The sequence below is a fragment of the Ochotona curzoniae genome, unplaced genomic scaffold, assembly GCF_017591425.1.
Source record: "Ochotona curzoniae isolate NIBS_2020 unplaced genomic scaffold, NIBS_Ocur_1.0 contig_4501, whole genome shotgun sequence".
NCBI lineage: Eukaryota > Metazoa > Chordata > Mammalia > Lagomorpha > Ochotonidae > Ochotona > Ochotona curzoniae.
The window spans coordinates 16,170,232-16,190,259 of NW_024466307.1; the positions used below are offsets into that span (position 1 = coordinate 16,170,232).

A 20,028-nucleotide genomic window follows, 5' to 3' on the forward strand; every position below is an offset into this window, starting at 1 on the left:
CAAAAAAGGTTATAGTAAGTTATAATTAGGGTTTAGTGGCCTGTCAAATAATTAAGCATAATAAAAAGCCTTCGATGAGTTTAATGTTCACATGGTGTAATTAAAGCCAAGTCTTGAAATGCATTAGGTGTCTATTATGCCACATATTGGACGCTTTTTCCCCCTCTACAGATGAAATTCTCAAATAGTGCTTATAGCAGTGTCATCATCAGAGACAAAAAAAAAAAAAACATCCATCACTCAGACGCCGCACGGGCTAGCCAGCACCCAACACGGGGAGAATTCAGAAAAGCCAACAGCTCGGTGTGCGCGTCATTAGTGATGGAGCAGGGCTCTCAGTCACTGTGTGTGAGCGGCTCCAGCGGGGCCAATCAAATCTTCCTTAGAGGTGAGAACCAGTGACTGTTGGCATCAATGTAGAGCTTTCTCAGGGGTAAGACACTCAGCGGGCAAAAGGCTTCTTCATACTTTTTTTTTATAAAATTTTTGCATGGGGCACAGAAATAAATCTAAATAAATAAATGAAACCCACCAGGTACAAAGTCAGAGACTATACTTTCTGCTTAGCTCTTGTGGCATTGGAGTTGTTTTTAGGATGCAGGGATTGTCGTGGTGCCTCTTGTTAAGGCTGAAACATGGGACCAGGGCTGAACTCTCCCCATTCTCTCATGAGAAGTGGCATGTGCCTAGACACCCGGCCCATTTCCAACCCTGCATTTTTGAGCTTCCCAGGCCCTTTCTTGTGCTTTTCATATTATCTTTTCTGTCCACAAAGATTTTGAAAAATGAGCAGAGTGCAAGTAGCCCCTGAAATAAAGGCGTCATTTAAAGAACAAAGTAGAATGAGGGATCCAATTAAAATGATGAAAATCTTTAATTTTTATTTAGGTATACTTGTACGGACACGTGTATATACAAATACAGATCATATGGGTTTCTTTGTGTGTGTATTTTTTTTTACATTTTTTTTTTTGTTTATTTAATGTCAGCATTTCAAAACAGCACTGGATGAGGAAGTGGGAGGGGGGCTGCAAAGCAGGGCAGTACAAGCATAGGACCACACGGAGCTGGGCTTCCCACCCAGACGCACACACAATGAGTGGCCTCAATGGGGTGTCAGGAGTAAGCATGGAAAGCGGCTTCTGACTCATGGGTAACCTCCAACATGGCAGCCTCTATTACACTGTACACAACGGGAGCGAGCCCATTGCAGGGAGATGTGTCTCACGTCTGAGCAGCTCTGGGGCAAAATGCATGGGAGAAATTCAGTGATGCCAGGGACAGACCTGCCCATTCCCGGCGCTGAGGGTGAGTGAAAAACGTAGGGAGAAGGCAACTGAACCGTCACCACCACTACAAGAACAAAATCATCATCAACGGTCAACATCAAAAGTGAAGGGCAGGAGTATAAGCAAACGGGGGTGTCGGTGGAGGTGATGCAAAAGAAAAGCTAGTGACCACGTCTCGGAGCGCATGAATGGAAGGGAGGCGTTGAAGGCTGCCCTTTTAAGTTTCGGAAATGAATTAAAATGGCTGCTGCCGTTGCTAAGGCACAGGAGAAAAAAACGAGAGTCCCTGACAATCCACAGGTACCGTGTGACCCTTCCTTTCACAACGACACAGAGAGGGAGACAGCCCCGTTCCACCTGCCTCCGTGCGTGGGTTCACAACTGCTCCCCCCGTGTGAGCTGCCCACGCCACCGACAGGACTCTGCTGGGGGGACGGGGAGGACGGGAGGAGTGGGAGTGGTGAGGGGATGGGACAGTCCAAGAAAACAATCACAAACAGAAAACCAGAGTACAGAACCGCTCTACTCATTTCCCTAACTCTTGTCAAAACAGAAAGGCTGGCGAGGGCAGGGGGGCACAGAGCTCCACCAGCAGACCTTGAAAACACGGACGCCCACAAGTAGTCAAGAAAGTCACATGTCCCAGGTCCCCAGCTGATGGAGTCCTAAGGTAGGGTGGGTAGTGAGCACGGCGTGAGTCCCTTCTAAGAGCAGTGTCTCGCATCTGCGCCTCGTCTCCTCGGTCACATACACCCTGGATGTCTCAAAGCCTCAATGCATGTGTTGCATCCTGAAAGTCTATTGTTCTCACTTACAAAAGACATAAGAATCAAATTAATACTTTATTATCAAACACTATATACAACAGAGGTTGCTAATAATACAGAATTTAAAGAACGCAGGTTTTTTTTTTTTTTTTTAGCTTTTACTTATCTTTCCTCTGCCACCCAAGAAAGTACAGTACAAAACAATAGTCTAAACTATCACGAACTGTTACCTGGTCTATTAAAGGATACACGGTATCCACTAAACAGACAGATCCTTATTTCCTTGCTTCATGTTGCAAAACCCTTGGCAACCAGGGGCAGAGGTGGCTGGAGTTTGAATAACCTGGCCTGGGAGGCCACAGTGCTGGTTGCCCTTTCAGACGTAGGATTGTTGTTGGAATTCAAAGCTGCTAAAAAAAAGTTGTATCTACATCCTCCTAGGGACCCAGGGGATTGTTAGAGCACACAAAAGGCCATCAGCGCTTTTTGGAAAGATGAAAAACTATCTAACACCAACCATCTCGAAAACTCCATGACAAGTGTATTAGCTACATAACCTACAGGGAGAGAAGCATACAGTCTACTGGCGTCAACAGTCTTGCTATTTTTTTTTCTTTTTTTCTTACTGAATTTGCAGTGGCACGATAGTGAGGTAAGGGGGTCTAATTTTGCTGTGAAGAAATGAAAGACAATGGCAGAGGGGGCCATGAGCAATTGCTTCATCATTTGTTAAGAGACAAATGCTAGAAAAACCACAGAAGTTACCATTTCTAAAATGCAATTAGCACTGCTAATGTCGTTATGACTAACTGGAATCATTATAGGAACATTTGATTTCCTTGTGGTTCTAGAACATGCAGGAGTATTCCATGACTAGCAATCCATTTTTTTTTTAGAAGGTTCTGTCCCCCAACCTAAATCCAACCGGACCCAAAAGCCTGTTCACTACTCCTAAATAAGCATTTCCAGGTATGACTTGAGAGTTCAGAGTAGAGGAAAAGTTAAAAGGAAAAAGGAATCAAATGCTGTGAACATTGGCTTCTGCGTCATGGCGGCTACTTCTTGTGGCAAGACTCTGTCACTGCAGAGCTGTCCCCAAAGCCGAGGGAGGGTGATCCATCCTGTTTGCCAGGCTGGCAACCCCACGTGGGTGCCTATGTGTGAGAACAGATCCAGCAGGAGCATGCACTCCAGGAGGATCCGGACAACACGTGCACACCTCGCCAGGGTGCCAGATGTCTAAAGCTCCTTCCACTCACACAGTCTTCTAATGCAGAACTATCCGCCACGCTAAACCAATTGCCCATCATACAAACCCATTCTTTTGTACATACACAATTAAAAAAAAAAAAAGAACCATACATAGATATGTATATAAACCTTATTTTGCTGGAATGCTTTCAATTTTTCACATTTTACATGATCATTGCATTTCTTGATTTTCTCTCTTTACGTTTTGAAAGGCATGATATCTCTTGGCATGTCACGCAATAGCGGAAAAAGGCTACGTTTCTTTCCCGTTACTCTGAATGCTTCCCCCTGTCTAGGCCTTGGAGTTTGAAGTTCACGAGAGCCCTACTGACGGAAACCCTAAGGCTTGCACTTCCTGCTAACATGCTGGAAACAGCCCCTGTTGGCCATGCTGATTTCGGCAACAGGGTCCTCCTGTGTTCATTCGCCTCCTGCCCCGCCCCCACAATGAAACAAGATAGCCCCCATATTTCTAAATGTATCAGGGGACACCACTTTTTCTCACAAGTTTAAATAGGACAAGCATATATACTCACTCTCAGCATAAAGTATATCTAAATAATGTATTTTCTATTCTAGTGGATTTTTAAAAAAATATTTTGTTAAAGTCTTTGGGACTCCATCTTGTTTATCTCCCACAGATAAACACATGTTCCCCTTATGCTTTAGGCTGTGTCAGAAAGGGAAAGAATATAAAATCAACACGTGAATTGTTTTTATTCCAAACTTTGGAATCTTTATTCCAAATTTCCCTGTAGCCCTCCCAAGGAGTGCCGACTGACTCTCCGGATACAGGGGTTTGGGATCTGGCCCCTGCGATCACAGAGTGTGGAGCAAAACGTGGGTGCTGGGGTGGGAGTCGGGGCAAGGCCACAGCACGCTGGAGCTCCAGCAAAGCCAAGTCGCACCTCGTCTGGCCCCCGGCGCCCATTCCTTGGTACATACCACCCCCAGAGGAGCAGCCAAAGCTATTCTACTCTGAACTCATCAACCCTGGCTTGACAGCCTTGGGGAAGGTCACTTTATTCATAAAAATGCCTCTTTTGAGTTTCTAAAAAAATAAAATGAAATCAAAGTTGTAGCACCATGGTGATCTGTGTGTTATTCCAAGAAAGCAAATCTGGTGTGCACTGCCCAATCACCAAAAAAGAATCAGAGGCACTCAGACATCGCAGCCCCACCCATCGCACAATCTCCTCACTTGTTCTGGGTTGGCACTCCTGCCTCTAGCCCGCCTCCCGGAGAAAAGGGCTTCTCTTCCACAGCAGGAGTTCAGCTGGCTGTCAAGAGTGCTTGAAGACAGTCATATATTAAAAAAAAAAATACACAAAACAAAAACCCAGTGTCTCAACCTTGCAGAAGCCTGGTTATTCACCCACTTCTAGAGGAAATGGTGTGATACTGGGTCTATTTTTGAATACCTCTCCGCTGGACCTGACACGGTGGACACAATGCCCTCACAGTCCTGAACAAGAAGGCATAACTATTGTGTGGGAGAGGAAGGCTGTGCCGGCCCAGGTCCCAGGCTGCCCCTGCTACTCTCCTTCCTGTTTACAGCCTGTTGCCTAGCGCGCTAACGGCGGAGGTGCACTCTGACAGCAGGCGCAGGAGCCGACCAACCACCCATGTCCCTATGACAATTTGGCGTTTTCATCTGGAGTCCATTTAATTTGGAAGGGGAGAGAGAGGGAGAAAAAAAGGACGTCGAGGGTAAGGGTCGGGGGTGAGGGAGGCAGCAATTCGCTCAGCCCCCTCCCCCGGCCCCCAGGTGTTGTATAGAATTCAGGCTGAAGGAAAGAAAACAAAACCAAAAAATGTGACATCTGCCGCAAACCAATAACAAGTCCCTTCTTAGGATGAGCAGTTAAGTGGATCTCTGGTGTTCCAGGACCCCGGCGTTCTCTGTGACAGGGCGACGGGAGGAGGCTGTGCTATAATGTCAAAAGCATCGCCAGGAGGAACAGTAGGATTGCCAAAAGGCGGCTGGATATCCTTGGCGTCTGCGCTGCGTTCTCTCCGCGGGATGGCTCGGCTGACTCATGTACGGTGTCATCTGTTCAAACAGAAAGCACACGTTCCAATGAGATTTCACATCCTTAATAACGCGATCGCAGCAGCCTGCTGTTCACAGACCTGGCCACCCTCTGCAAGGCAGGGTAATGAGCCTTGTGCCACCATTGACTTTCATGTCTGCGTAATCACTCATATTTACAGCAAACAGAGGAGGGGCAGAAGCGACTGGACTTTCTCGCCAACAGTAATACTTCCTTTGGGGTGGAAATTGTGCACACGCTGTAACCTCTGGCACGTGAGCTGTTGCCGTGTGCTGCAGGCAGGCGCTCCTTGCTCTCAGCCCACCTCACCTTTTACACCTGGGAAGGCAGGAGGAGGCAGTGACACTACCACATGAGTGCTGAACAAGAACTGGCTGGCCCCTGGCCTTCGTCTAGGCCATTTCTTAGGATTCATGCTGAATGCCAATTGTTTTGTATTTTCAAGTACAGAGAGTCAAACGGCAGAAACCCAGCAGCATTAAATACAAACTATTCCCAGTCAACTTTAGTAACTCAGTGCTCACTGGTGTGCCCACAATTAGCAATCAATTCGGTGCGATTTCCACAACAAGCCCTGTATCTCCAGGATTAAATTACTTGAACTTGACGATTTTTGTTTTTATCGGAGGGGCCCCGAAGCTTGGCATTGAACTGATCAGCATGGATGCAAATTTTCCTCTAAATAAAATGGATTATGTGAGTTAAGCTTCTTTTATTTAGCTATCAAGTGTTCTAGGAGGCTGCCTCTGATGCTGGCTAGCCTTGCCGATCGGCATGATAAACACACTGAACTTGCAAATGGGAACTCTGTGGTCATTAGGCTGGCCCAGGATCCATGACAGGCCCACTGATGGCTGTCCTCTGAGTAATCTCAAATGGCATGTCCTGAGCATCACCAGTGGCCCTCTGTGGGACTGTGTGTGGGAGTTAGGGGAGCATCCTGCAGCAGCCCAGCCATCATGTTTGGGCCAAGAAGATGGTAGCAAGCGACGACTGTTTTCCATCACATACACCTCAAGGAATAATTGCTGAGACAACCTGAGGCACCCAGCCGGAGCCCCTTCCTGGAGGAACCACTCCATCATTTTAACCTCATGTACATTTTCCTGCTACAAGCCATGTCACAACAAGGGGGCTCTCTTGACACATCCCCATTGTTTGTCCTGAAGACTCCATTTCTCAGGCTCCCAGAGCTGCCTCTGGCATGAGACAGGTTCACTTGGGATATGTCTGCCTGTCCACCACGTTCAGACCTAGCATGATCTAAGAAGGACATCTTCACAGCCTGGAGTCCGCCTAGGCTGTGCCCTCCTCCTCGTGCCTTCCTCGCGTCTGCTCCTCCTCCCTTCGCAAATCTTTCGGCTTGGGGACTAGGAGAGCTTAGGAAAGCAAGAACTGGAAGACAGATGGGCAGGAAAATGGAGAAGTGCCACAGCTTGCAGGCTGATATTTTCTCTTTCCTATTCTGCTTTTTAAGCCTTGCAACTGTATTAATGAAACCTGTCGTTAACAGGAAGTAGAAGTAAAGGCCTATAATAGCCCTGAAGTTAAAATTCAAAGCACTTTCTTAAGAGCACCCATATGGTGTCCATCAAAACATTAGACCACTACAGCCTTAACTGTGACAGAACTTTACACCCTGAGCATTCCAGGGTTTATCCTGAAACATCCCCCAGATGGATACATAAGACATGGGGGTCTGTTCTAGGTTCTTCCCTCCATGATTTGTACTGACACAGCACCTAGTCCATCGTGAGAAGTGAACCGGCATGGCAGCAGGCAGCCAGGTAGCTGGCATTCCAGGTCCCCAGGGGGAGCATGAAGACCACCACAGCCCTTCATGGGATGAAGCCCTTCGCAGACACTCGACCAGAGCTAGCTGTGACTGCAGGTCTATTCAGCAGGAGACCCAGTGGATGAAGTTTGCAGAAGGACCGAAAGGAAGGCCTTCCTTTTCAACTAAATGAAGCAAACACACTCCGTGGAATGCATCCTTTCAGAAGCAACCAATGCACTTTCCCCAACGGGGCAAATCCACGCCGTTAAGGCATCAAGACTCCACACCCCCAACGGGATTCTATAAAAAACATGTCCTCACTGTTGGATTAAGTGAGCCCTGAGCATCTGATGAGCAAAAAGGCTGCCGTTTGGGTAAATCTGAGCAATCTCAGAATTCCAAGGAGGAATTTATAAGCACGCTCTATCCCTACAGAAATGTCTACATTTCCAACACTAGCAACAGTGAAAATGGCTCGGAAGAAGAAAATGTTCCTCTGAAGAAGCCAAATCGAGTCTTGTCTCCTGGCTATGGGATCCCTCTTCTGCGCGGGGGCTTCGCTGGTTCATGGAGAGAAGCCTGGCAGTCCCTCGGAGTGTGTTAGGTGGCATATGTCTGCCCTGAGATCGTCCTGCATCCCTGATGATAGGAAACTGGCAGGCAGAGTGTGCAAGCAAACAAAAAGGACAAATACATTCCAAAGAGAGGTGAATTAGTACACGTTGCCGAGAACATGCAGGGAATCCTTGCAGGCGTGCTGGATTCGAGCAGCCCGGGTCTCCGATCCAGAGCTGGGAGAGGTGTTTACTCATCCGCTCTCCAGTGAGGTGGAGAAGAGTTTGTGAGGCTCACAGGACTTTCTTTGGATGAGAGGGAAGTTCTCAAACCTGCTGCCTCAAATATACGGCCAGGAGTTGTGGCTCAACCTTGTCTCCCTGTTTTAAGGAGGATGCTCAGTAGCAAGCTCGGAAACCCTGCCCTGCCACACACAAGGAGCTTTCCCTGCATGCATTCTCTCTCTCTCTCACATATCCCCTGCAACTGCATCGTGTCAAACTTTTGCAAACTCAATGGGCCCACAAAAAGATCACCAAAACACCAAATTCAAGGATAAAATTTAGCCCAGGGCCCCCAAAGCATTGAACTTCATGCATGGCTTTAGCATGATACACATTTCCATAAACTCTTAGAAGAGCCATCTATGCATGAAGTGAAAAGCTGTTTGACCCCCAAATATATTTGTCTTCGAATTCTGTTTTTGCATGGACTTTTGGCGGTGTGCTGGCCCACCCATAAGTGTGGGGAGTCATAATGAACTTTACATGTTGAATGAAAAAAGTGTTTGGTTCTGGGGAGACAGTGCAGCCAGCCCGTGAATGGAAGCAGCTTTTCCCTTGCCCTGCACAGCGGAGCACAAAGGCCATTTTCTCAGCAATGCAAGAGTCCTCAGTGTGTTTCTTCATGGCTAGAGAAAAACATACAACCTATTGTTTCTAAAACGTCTCCTGTTTTCCAGGTGGGCCCTGGCATTTACCTGGAGGAGCAGCTAGGAGGGGGGTGGGGAAAGTGCGTGTGTGCTTCACAGTTTTCATTAACAATTGTAATCCTGGGCAAGAGCTGTTTGGAACATGCCCGACTCTGCCAGTCCTTCTACTTGGGACTTAGAAACAAAGCCCAGAGCATTAAGTGTTCTTCACGAACACGCACACTGCTCACTGTGGAGAGAGAGACAACTTTCATCCCGGCACTGGCCTGGGAGGCAGGAGACCTAAACACTCGCCCGACACCTGTCTAGCTAGCTGTGTGGCCCGGACAGAGCTCCCCAGCCACGAAGGGAAAGTGGAGAAACTGGTGTTTACAGGGGATCTCATCTCACTTGCAGATCCCGGGATGGCCCAAATCCCCGCGCCTGTGGGGAGCCTGGGAAAGTCACAGGAATGCGTCCCGATTTCCAGGACACAATTAAACTGTCTCCATGTCAGTATTTATTCCTCGCATCTTTCCCAAGGGGCTCCGGATCCCCTGAGAGCCGGGCAGGTCTCTGGAAGCTCGCTACTACCCACACCTCCCACTTGCACTCTGGGTGAGAAATGGAATGCTGTGGCTGGCAGGGAGGGAGGATGAGGAGAGCCCAGAACCGTTGCTGCCAGCTGCAGCGAGGTGCTGTAGTGCTTCCTGACACCTACAAGGTCTCCCTGAAGTTCACCGCCTGTGTCGTCCCAGTAACAATGCTCAGAGGATGAAGTGTACCTTAAAATCTTTTCATGTATAGGACCATAGAAAGAGATGCCTTACTCTAGTAACATAACAAAAATCCTCCATCTACCTAAGCAGCTCAAATCCATTTCTGATTAAGAAATTTTGTTTCCCTGAAGCTTTGAGAATGATCATGGCAGCTGGGAAGGGAACCTACAGAAGACCTGGGGCAGGTAGAGTAAGGAAAGGCCTTTGCCTTGTACTGGGTGGTCAGGATGTACCAGCACCCACGATGCGAGCACTGGACATGGGGTGACCACCTCTCACATTCCATCTGGATGCACTGAATGGCCAGAAGAAATTTACAATGCAAGGAATGGCATTATAGGTCCCCATCATCCACAGTATGTGAACGGTGTCAATGTGCCAAAGAGTGTTTTTATGCTTTTTGTTTTCTTTCTCTGTGGTAAGAAAGTCTGGGTATGTAAATATTCATAGGAGAAAAAAAATATGTCCTTAAACTGTATCTGCCTTATAAGCAAGCACCCTCCTTGGCTTGACAGAGACCTGGGACGTGTGTGGGCACAGCAGGTGCCTGCCTCAGTGCTGGTGAGAGGACGGGTCTCCAGACCCTGTGCCGTAGGCAGCACCCACCCAAGTCAGACTCGCAGAGAGTGGAGCCCTGCAGCTCAGCTCAGCTCAGCTGTGGCACTGTCCAGAGCCAGCTAAGAATGTTGAGCTAACTGCTGTTTTGTGCAACGGTCTATTATTTTTATCCATAGATTTGAACCTGATAAAAAGAAAATTTGATAAACAGATTTGGTAGAAATGTTGTCTGTCTTACATGAAAATAGATGCTTTAATATCCAGTGATTCACCGGCATGCTCCGAGGATGTGATAAAAGACAGTGAGACTTTTTAGCATTCTGATGGGGCTTCTCTATTAGGATGCTGCATTAGATGAAACCCATGTCCAAAAAAGAAAAGTCACATTTTATCCAACATGCATTTCACGGAGATACTTGGAGGAATGAGGTAGAGTCTAAGTAAGATTAGCACCGCTAGCAATGAGCCAAAGCAGGACAACTCTACGTGCAAACATGCAGAGAGGAAGAAAGGAAAAAAAGTACCGAAGCACCAGAGAGATAGATGCATTTGTTAAAAGAGATTCTCTAAGCATACTAACCTGCTGGTTCTAATGAATTTTCTACTTTGTCGTTAACATCGAAAACACGATCATGAACACCTATAGTTTTCATACAGCTATCTATAACAAAAATAGAGATAACAGCCAAATATGTTAGTGAAGACACCCTTTAACTCCCATTGCTTTCTTGTTTTTTTTTCTTTCTCTCTATTTTTTTTTCCTTTTATTTAGGTAGAGATTGTTTTTACAATCAGTGGCACGCATCCAAATGCCAGTATTGTTCCCATTTGCTGCGCACGTACAACAGTCTAAGAAACAACAAGTTAGCAACTGCTGTGTACTTAAATAAAAGCATCATGAAGAATGATGAGAAAAAATACAATGAAAACTAAAACATGGATATGATACATGGAACAGGTACCACACAATGTCTAACAGTAACAAAGTTTTACCGCTGTGAACCGGACCACACAATAAAGCATGCGCAGTCAAGCCACCCTGGGAAGCTCATTTGGGGGGGAACTTACTTGTTGGTCTCACAAACACTTTGAGCTTTAGGCAGGATCTTCTTCCATTATCCGGGATGGCGGAGGCTGTGTGTAAGACAGAGAGGACGGGAGAAAAAGAAGAAAGCAAAAGGAGGTTACTCTTGATGACTTTCACACACAAGTACTCTGCATTGTATCTGTCCTGACCACGGCGAACAAATTCATTCATCGCAGAAACTCTGAGACAATGCTTTTGCAGTTGAGTTTAGCTGGTTAGAAAGGCCCGGGAGGAGGTTTTCCGAAGCTCATGGAGAATGGAATTAAAAGATAAACTTGTTTGGGTGCAGAGTTCTTTGAGGAGCCATGCATGCCTTCCTTTTCTCTGTATGCATTTTCCAGGAGCCTTTGGAAAGACTCTGGCGCTAGCAGACCCCTATCATTTCTCTCCAACACAATAAAGAAGGACTCACGCAAGAATGTGGGTAATCTGTAAAAAAAATACTTGGGATTTTTATTTCAAAGGCTCTTCCCCTTCCCTTGCTCTGTTATCAATTTTCTCTAAATCGAGAGGATCACGCCTGAGCCCACAGCTTTCACAGGGCTGATCTTCCTGTACTACACGGAAACGGGCCCACTGGAGGCCCAAGGTCAAAGTGCTGGCACAAGCCAACTGCAGACAGCATGCGAGGTGTACTTGAACGTGACCTCTTTGGCTGAGGAAAGCAGAGCTTTGTGGGTCCTAGAAACTTGGATCTGCTAGGGCTTTGCAGGTAATTTTATTAGAGCTTTAACTCAAAATGTGGCCCTGAAAATGGCTGCATCTAGCCCAGCCATTTCCATCATGCCATTGTAAGTATAACAGCTGTTGGGAAAGCACTACGTTGTGGTGGTACATTTATTTTCATGAATTTGCCACAGAGAAAGATGGAATTAATAAAGTGGGCTTACCAAAAACATGACAACATGGCTCAAGTTATAAATCATTTGAGGAAGAAACTTTCTTCTCTTCCTCCTGATAATAGGTCTGTAAACCTTCCCTACTTTGGAAAGATTATCCCCTCCTGGGTCCCACAGTGCAAGGTCAAATGGACTGTTGAAGGCAGGAAGACCCTTCACATCCACATGTATTTACTAAACGTGTTCTAGAAATGACAAAAATTACCGGAACACGGCTGCATATTTCCCTCCCTACGAGCTGGCCTCAAGTGCTTTCATTGTTTAGAAGTAACAGATGACATCAATCAAAACACATATGGCTCACACGGCGCTTGGTAATACCCAGAGTGACAGAGAGTGAGAGGATCAGCATTTGGTGTGCTTGCTTTCTCTCGCAGTTTGACTTTTTATTATTCCTTGCAGCGAGTCCAGGAAACAGAAATGCTGACTTTGCAGGCGAGAGGACAAAGCACAGATGGACTGGACACGAGGTTGCCTTGGGTAACCTCCGGATCCAGGTAACTGTCCCAGCGGGAAACTAAAGAGAAATTCGGGGTCCACAAACTGTCATGGAGTGAAGTGCTCCCAAAGTACCTCTGCTACAAGTACCTCTGCTACACCTGTTGAAAACTCTTCTAATTTAAAGACAAAAGTATAGGGAAAACATGTCTTTGGCCCTGTCTCCCTCGGTCGCTCTGACAAGCAGCGAAGAAGCGCTAACAGCTGGCTTGGCTGTGGACTTTCGTTAAATCAAAGTCGGAAAAACTCCCTCTGCTGACATTTACAGAAACTAGTGTGTTATTTAGGGCACAATATTTGCACTCTGGTTTGATCCAGGAAATGGTGTCCTTCCTGTGGTCCCCACTGCAGGCATGCCTGTCACACACTTAAGTGATTCGGGCTCACCAGAGCAACTGTGGGTTCTCAAGAGAGAGGTGCCAAGGTGACAAGTGGCACCCTGCCAATCACTGCTTTTTACACAGGGAACTGTAACAGCATTAATCTCAACGCAGGATCAAATGTTTCGTGGTTTGGGTGAGACACTCTACAGATGTGGGACGGGTTTAACCAAGGTCTACTTAGGCCAATCTAGACTCTAAGAACGATCAGACCTGCAATAACCAAAGAGCAGCAAATGATAAACCACCCAGGAAAGAACTGGAGATTTCCTCAGCTAGCTCTCAAAGACAGGCTATCGCCTTAACCACCCGGTGAGCTTCATTCCTCCGGCCCAAGCATAAATGTCAACTACATGCATACGAAGTAGACCATACAAAGTTCATGGAAAATGCATATTATTGAAAAAAAACACATGACTTCCAAATTTTTTCACATCAAAAATAAACCTGAGTATTTTTTTTTAAGAAAATGTTTGTTTATTTAAAGGCAGAACACCTGGCCCTGGACCAGCCCAAAAACAGGTGTCAGGAACTCCATCGGAGTCTCCCATGTGGGTGGTGGAAATCTAAATACTCAGGCCATTATCTGCTGCCTCCCGATGTTTTAGTCAGGAGCTGAATCAGGAGCAGTGGAGAAGGCCAGTACTGGAATTAAGTGCCGCGATATGGAATAAGAATTTCCTAACGGTGGTTTAACTCATTTTCTCACAATGACCGTCTTTGAACTTAAACAAAGCTTTAGTTGCTTATTCGAAAGCCACAGTTACAGAGAGAGAGAGAAGGAGAGACAGAGAGACCTTCCATCAGCTAATTCACTTCCCAGATGACTGCAACACCCAGGCCAAAGCCAGGAGTCAAAAACTTCATCTGGATCTCCTACCTTTGTGGCAGGGTCCCAAGTACTTGGGCCATCCTCTGTGGCTTTCCCAGGCAGGCCATCAGTAAGGAAGTGGAACAGCCAGGACATGAACTGGTTCTCATATAAGATGCTGTTATCACAGGGGGTGACTTTACTCATTAGGCCATACCACTGGCCTTTAACTTTTAATCCCATTTTCCATGAACTTTTCCAAGTATCCCACATTTATAGAAACTACTTAAGCTTCTCTTTCCCTATAAACCTTCCCATGACCTCATCTGCTGTCACCGGAAAAGCTGTACAATCTCATGACAAATGACTTGTGATATTGCTTGACTTTTTATCCCAATGCTTAGAAGAATTTACAGAGAATATTAACACACAATGTGATAAGCGAGGACATGACCCAGATAACAGAAAATGGTTGATCTGAGCTCAAGGGGCAAGTTCTAAGCCTCAGGGCCAACCCGAGAGGTGCCCTAGCTGGGCCAGTACAGCTCAAGCTCTGTATTGACCAGGCAACAAAACAAAAATAAAGCGACTCTCACTCTCTTTTTTAAAAAGTGAGAGTGTGTCTAACTTGCCTGTGGCTAGCATCCCCGTGCTGGCTGATACATGTAGGACGAGTAGATACAGATGGTTAATTTGCAAAAAAATATATGACAAAACATGGTCATGCAAAAGCGCTTTACCAGTCATAAGCAAACAGGGCGAGGAGAAACAAAATTACAACATAATAGAAGAATCGGATGCATGCAATATCTCCACAGGTAGGCCAAGGAGACAAATCATCTTGGGATGATTATGAGCTAAAGAACTTTGCAGTGGGAGGAAAAGCTTCAACTATGGCAGGCTGTAGTCAGGAAGGAGCAAGACCCCGTGACTGGGATTCTAGAGATGCTTCCATTTGTAAGGAGTCACCTCATCTTTATCACAGCGATGTGTAGGTACAATGTTACACATACGTCAGTTATTTACATTTTGTATGTGTGTCATATTGCAGTCAGATGGGACCTACATTTACCAGGGTACTTGAAAATGTTCAGGGAAAAGGAAACTGAAAGTATTTTATGTCAAGCATAATTTGAAATGCATCTTAAACCATGATGCGTATGTCTTAAGACTGGTTTTTCCCACTAAAATAAAGTGTGTATTTTATTTTTGCACAAGTCTTTTGAAGTGCCCTTGTGTGTAATAGCTACACAGATATTTCTTGAGCTGTTTTCCTTTGAAAATGATTAACATTATCAATATGTGTTATATATGACTGCAGCTTCATCCATTGCTCCAAACACCTATAAAATTCCTACCGTGCATAGCCTCTGCAGTGGATAGTGTAGACACAAGGCTGGTTTGGACACACGGGTGTGCCCGTGTGTTGTACGTATGTCAGCTGGGACAGGAGTCTGACCACAGTGGCTGGCCGAGGTGATGCCGGGCACGTCCCCAACAGGATGACCAGAGGGACCTTTTACTGTATAATAATTGTTGCAGACATTTTATTGAATTTGTAAAATTTAAAGGAAAGAGAGCGTGAGAAAGGGATTTTCCATCCCCCGATTCACTCCCCCAAATACCTGCGCTAGCCAGGGCTGCGCCAGCATGAAGCCAGGAGCCTGGGACTTGATTCAGTTCTCCAGTATGGACGGTAGGAACCCAAGGACTTGGGTGCAGACCCCTCAGGGTAGGAAGCAAAGGTGGGACTTAACCCCACACCCTCTGGGGAGGGGTGGGTATGGACAGCTCAAGCAGCAGTTTAACATGCTTGCACTACAATGCCTGTCCCACCACAGGGGCCCTTATGAGGATCTCCATGGATCTTCCAGAAACAAACCAATAGTGACCAGCACAAAAGCCTGAAAACCCTTCATTCCTAAATACTCACACTGGAGCTTTTGCCAGCAAAGAGAGGTATTATCCTGCAATAGGTTAATAAAACCTAGGCTTCCATTTTTCCCATAGTGATCTATGAATTTTCTAACAGCAATATTCAACAAAAATGAAAAACATCTTAAATAGTTGCCATATAATCTAAATTCATATCCTTTACTTGGTTTACTGCTGAAAATGTACCATTCAGCGTCAGGAAATTGGGAATAGGTATATGGGGCCCATTAAATTAAGCACCACCTCCCATTCCATTATCTTAATAGTAACTTCATAAATCAATCCAGAGGACCCTAATGAGCTGCAAAGCACCCATCAAAACTTTGCAATACATAATGAAACACAAACTGGGGCCCTGGTGCTTCTTCGCATTTAAAGAATCAAGCTAATAAGACCATAAGGGTCCTTTTTCATATCTGGGTTCCATAACCTCAGTCAGGGGTCCCCAGCTTCATTCATTCCAAAAAACCTAGTGCTTTGGTGGCCGGGGGCTCAGTACTTCTCAGCCAATTTGGCACACACTCTATTCAATGGCCCTACAAGAGAAATTCTAAAAGCTGAATTCAACCTTGCAAATATATGTAACATTCACACTACAATTCACTGACCGGCCTATCATTCAGCTACAGCAAAAGAACAGGGCATCCTATCATAGCAGGCAGCCGGTGACACGGTTTTCAAAGACGTCAGCCTCCCTTAGTGCATGCCTTGGGAAGCCACTCACCTGCAGAGGGCTGCAACTGCTAACTTACTTCTTAAATGAGGAGCAAACAGCAAAATGAATGGTATGTCACCTGTGCTGCCAGAGACTACAATCTCCTTCTTGCGAGGGAAGCTGAGATTGTATGACGTGATCTGCAAAGGAGAGGCCCAAGTGGTGCGAGCCTACCGGATACCCAAAGACTCAGGCAAACCTGGTTTCTTCATCCACAGGGTATGGAAGAATATGTATGAGGACTAATTTGTTAATCAAGAAGTGACAGAATCTGTACGTCAACAAAGCTGTGAGGTCCAGGGACTTCCCGTGGCATGCGTAGGATGGAGGTTAGAACACCCACCATGGCCTATTCGCCTGTGGTCAGTCCTGGATGCCACAGGACACTCTGTCCTCAACTTGCAGCCCGGGATCCCTTACCAGCAAGCATTTCTAACCTAAACCACTAGGTTCCTTACTGGTTTACATTTTCAGCTACTGTCCCAAGTCCACTTAAAGCATGTCGTCAGAGAGTGAGACAATTACAACGGCTCGAGAAGCCACACTGCCAAACACATCAATTGGTTCTCACTCCAGGATTTAAAACCTGGTTTTCATTTTCCTTCGCATGCAGCTTAGTTTGTGTTTGTTAATGCGGCCAACCTGTGTTGTGTTTTGCAAGTAGCGTAATGCTTTACTCCAAACTGCTGGAAAAACCTAAATGAGTTTGTGTACCAAGTGTGAACGAACTTACAGGATGATGGCTCGTAGGAGACCTAGAATGCCACAGTGAGCTGTAAAAACATTGGGGGGGAGGGGGAAGGATTTTTAACTAAATGAAAGGTTCTCTGACAATCAAAGAACTTCTGTCAGTTATCTTTTCCACGAGTCTTCAAGTCACAGGTAGACATTAGGGACTTGAAGCAATCGAAAGCTACCCATTAATCAAGCCGCCGAACATTCTGGTCCACCCACGAAAAGCCAAAGCTATAGCAGGGGAGGGCCTGATGCTGCCTGCAGCCAGCCCAACAGGCCTGCCTCGCCCGAGTCAGCCTCCAATCTTTGTGCTTAACAACAAAATCCTTCTCTTTTTAGTGTCCTGTGTCAATCTGGTTACTTTGGAAAGTTTTATTTTTAAGACTCGTCAGCTGCTTTCTTCTGCTTCAAGAAATGAGCGTATGTGGGAGCATTAAAGATGCAGCTTTCCATGACGCTTGCCACAGGCGAGATTTCTCAATTTGTGCAAGTCCAAAGACGAGATAGGTTATTAACTGTTAGTAGGACCCAGTGGTTCCCCTGTAGGAATTGTGTGCGGTTTAACATACAGTACAAATATATGCAAATTAAGCAGGTAAAGGCGGAACTATGCATTCACATTCCTTTCACAATAAATGCTGGAAAAGCAAAGCCAACTTAAATACTGGGTACTACTGCAAATCTCTCCTAGAATTTAATGAATCAATAAAATCCATTTTTTGCGGATATGGGTGGGGGGTGGGATCAGAAATGGTGGGAATAGGAAGAAGGTTAACCGAAGCCATATGAGCAGCTCAGAAAATGGTTACCAGATTCTCAAAAAAAAAAGTCCTTAACACAGAAGTTAGGCCTCTCCTTTGGGAAGAATACCCTGCCCACAATTTGTAATGGGCTCTCTGCCCTTTAAAAAGCACCACTGGCTTTTCATAGGAAGAACAAAAATCAGCAGCTAACGATGGGACCCATCTCCCCATCCTCCTGTCTGAGGCTCGCAAGGCACCTGTGTTCACCACTGATTCATTCACAGCCCTGGGTGATCTGGCTCGCCTGCTAAGGGCGACCATAAAGCTGACATTTGCCAACGATGCATTTCGTTTTGGGACCCACAGTGACTCCAGGCTGAAATCACTGGAGGGCCAGGGTCGAAGTGAGGTGTCAAACTTGAAAGGGAGTTGACTGAGTGAAGGTACAAGCCTTGGAGAAAGTACCGTGCAGATCGGGAGGGGTTCTGACGTGCCTCTGGTGAAACTTCCTTCCAAAAAAAACTAGAAAAGGAAGAGGGTTGTGTTTCTCACAACAGAACAAGAAGGGAGAAAAACACACTGCAAGCTCAAACTTGATTTCAGCACCAGGGAACTGCAACAGGAACAAATAATTAAGGTTCGGGGCAGGGAGGTAAAATCAATTCCAGCTGTGCAGTCTCGGACAAAAGACAAAATGGGAGGCGCCAGCATCCTCCCCCCCACACCCCGGGCTCCTCCTACAGAGAAAACAAAGGCAACAAACAGAACCCCACCACCCCCTCAGGCAGAGTTCTCACTGCAAAAAACTAACTCGAGTATTATTTAAGTTCCAGCAGCCAAGCTTCAGTAGATCAATTACTTCTTCCCAGCCACCTCAAAGAAATGGCGGAAGACAAATTTCTTTCCACTAATTTCTAGGAATAAACAGCCAGGGCATGGTGAAGCAATTGGACACATGTATTTGCAGTGTGAGTAAAATTTTGCTTGCTTTTAAAAAACAAACCTGATCTGCTGGTGAAGGACATCTAACCCACTAAGTCACAAATAAGCAAGAAAACATCTAAATAGCATTTTTGTTCTTCAAAAAAAACCTAGGCATGAGGTGATACTGGTAACTTTCTTATTAGGCATTTTACCTTTTAAATAACAATCTCAGAAGAGGAAGAAGGAAGTTGGTGATTATTTAACTCTTGAAAGGATGAGAAAACTTCAAAACATTTTACGGAAAATGGAATTTTTAAAAATAAGCCTTTTTTGATACAACTAACTTTTGAAATCTACACAGGCGAGGGGTTTTTGGGACTTTCAGGAAAAAATACATATGATCAAAAAACGAACAAACAAACTAGGCGCTAGTGTTAGAAGATGTTTGTACCAATATCAACTTATCTTTTAATTCCCATTTCCATAAACTTTTTGCCCGAGGTCCCCCTAGCTAAGAGACTATCAGAGGCTCTTTCTTGTTTGTGTTGTATCTGGTGAACCTGCTGTGCCAAATAGGTATTAAGTGATCAAAACAAAAACAAACAAAGCCAGATAAACAGAACTCTTCATACATACATCCTTCTGCAGGGAGAGCAACTTCATAAAGGTAGTAACAAAGACCAACCCAACCAAACCACCAAACTTAGGCCAGAGGCAGAATTCTCAGCCCCCTCCAGGAACGATTTCCATTATTCCTGCTGCAAGGTTCCAGGCCACAGTCTGTGATGGGCTGTCAGGGTGAGTGTTAACTGGCAAGCAAGGAAAGCCGCAAATCCCATCACTCATTTGCTGCAACACAAACAATGTCACTATCATACAGCAGTAATGTAGCATGACAGTAAATTGCCAATAAATCATCAACTTAATGCAGCTACAGGAGCTCCTAGGAAAAAACAGTTGAAAGTTCTTTGTGTTTTTCCTAGCCTTTTTGTCCTTGTGCTGCCTGGGGAGGGGCCTGGGAAGGCCCTTGGCTTGGGTGTTTCTCAGGGCGGGCAGTGTGATGCTCTCTGAACTTCCTCTCTTGGTTCAGTGTCTTCCTTAGTGGCCTTGAACCCATGCCTAGCCCACCCATGCCTAGGCTTCCTCGTAAGTGTTGCCTTCTCAAATCAGTTTTAAGTATGATCTATATAGAGCAGCTACAAAATGATAGCAAGCACATAGGGACTTGTGGGGGGTTGGGGGGGAAGAGTGTGCTTCCATCCACTGGTTCACACTCCAATGGCCCCAGCAGCCAGGGCTGAGACAGGCGGGTCCTAGATGGGTGGCAGGGGCCTGAGAATTTGTGTCATCTTCTGCTGTTC

At 45.8% G+C, this 20,028-nt stretch overlaps 1 protein-coding gene across 2 annotated transcripts in view; it reads right to left on the reverse strand.

Annotated features, from left to right (window-relative positions):
• Nucleotides 1-5,160: 5,160 nt before the first annotated feature.
• Nucleotides 5,161-20,028, reverse strand: part of EFNA5 (ephrin A5) — a 279,531-nt gene continuing 264,663 nt past the window's right edge. The window contains exons 3-5 of one of the 2 annotated variants that reach the window (XM_040986130.1): nt 11,009-11,074; nt 10,521-10,601; nt 5,161-5,360 (exon numbers count right to left, since the gene is read on the reverse strand). In XM_040986130.1, coding sequence (XP_040842064.1) covers nt 5,239-5,360; nt 10,521-10,601; nt 11,009-11,074 — 269 coding nt within the window. In that variant the 3' untranslated portion in view covers nt 5,161-5,238. The remainder of the gene's footprint in view (nt 5,361-10,520; nt 10,602-11,008; nt 11,075-20,028) is intronic. The other variant, XM_040986131.1, reaches the window with a different exon arrangement.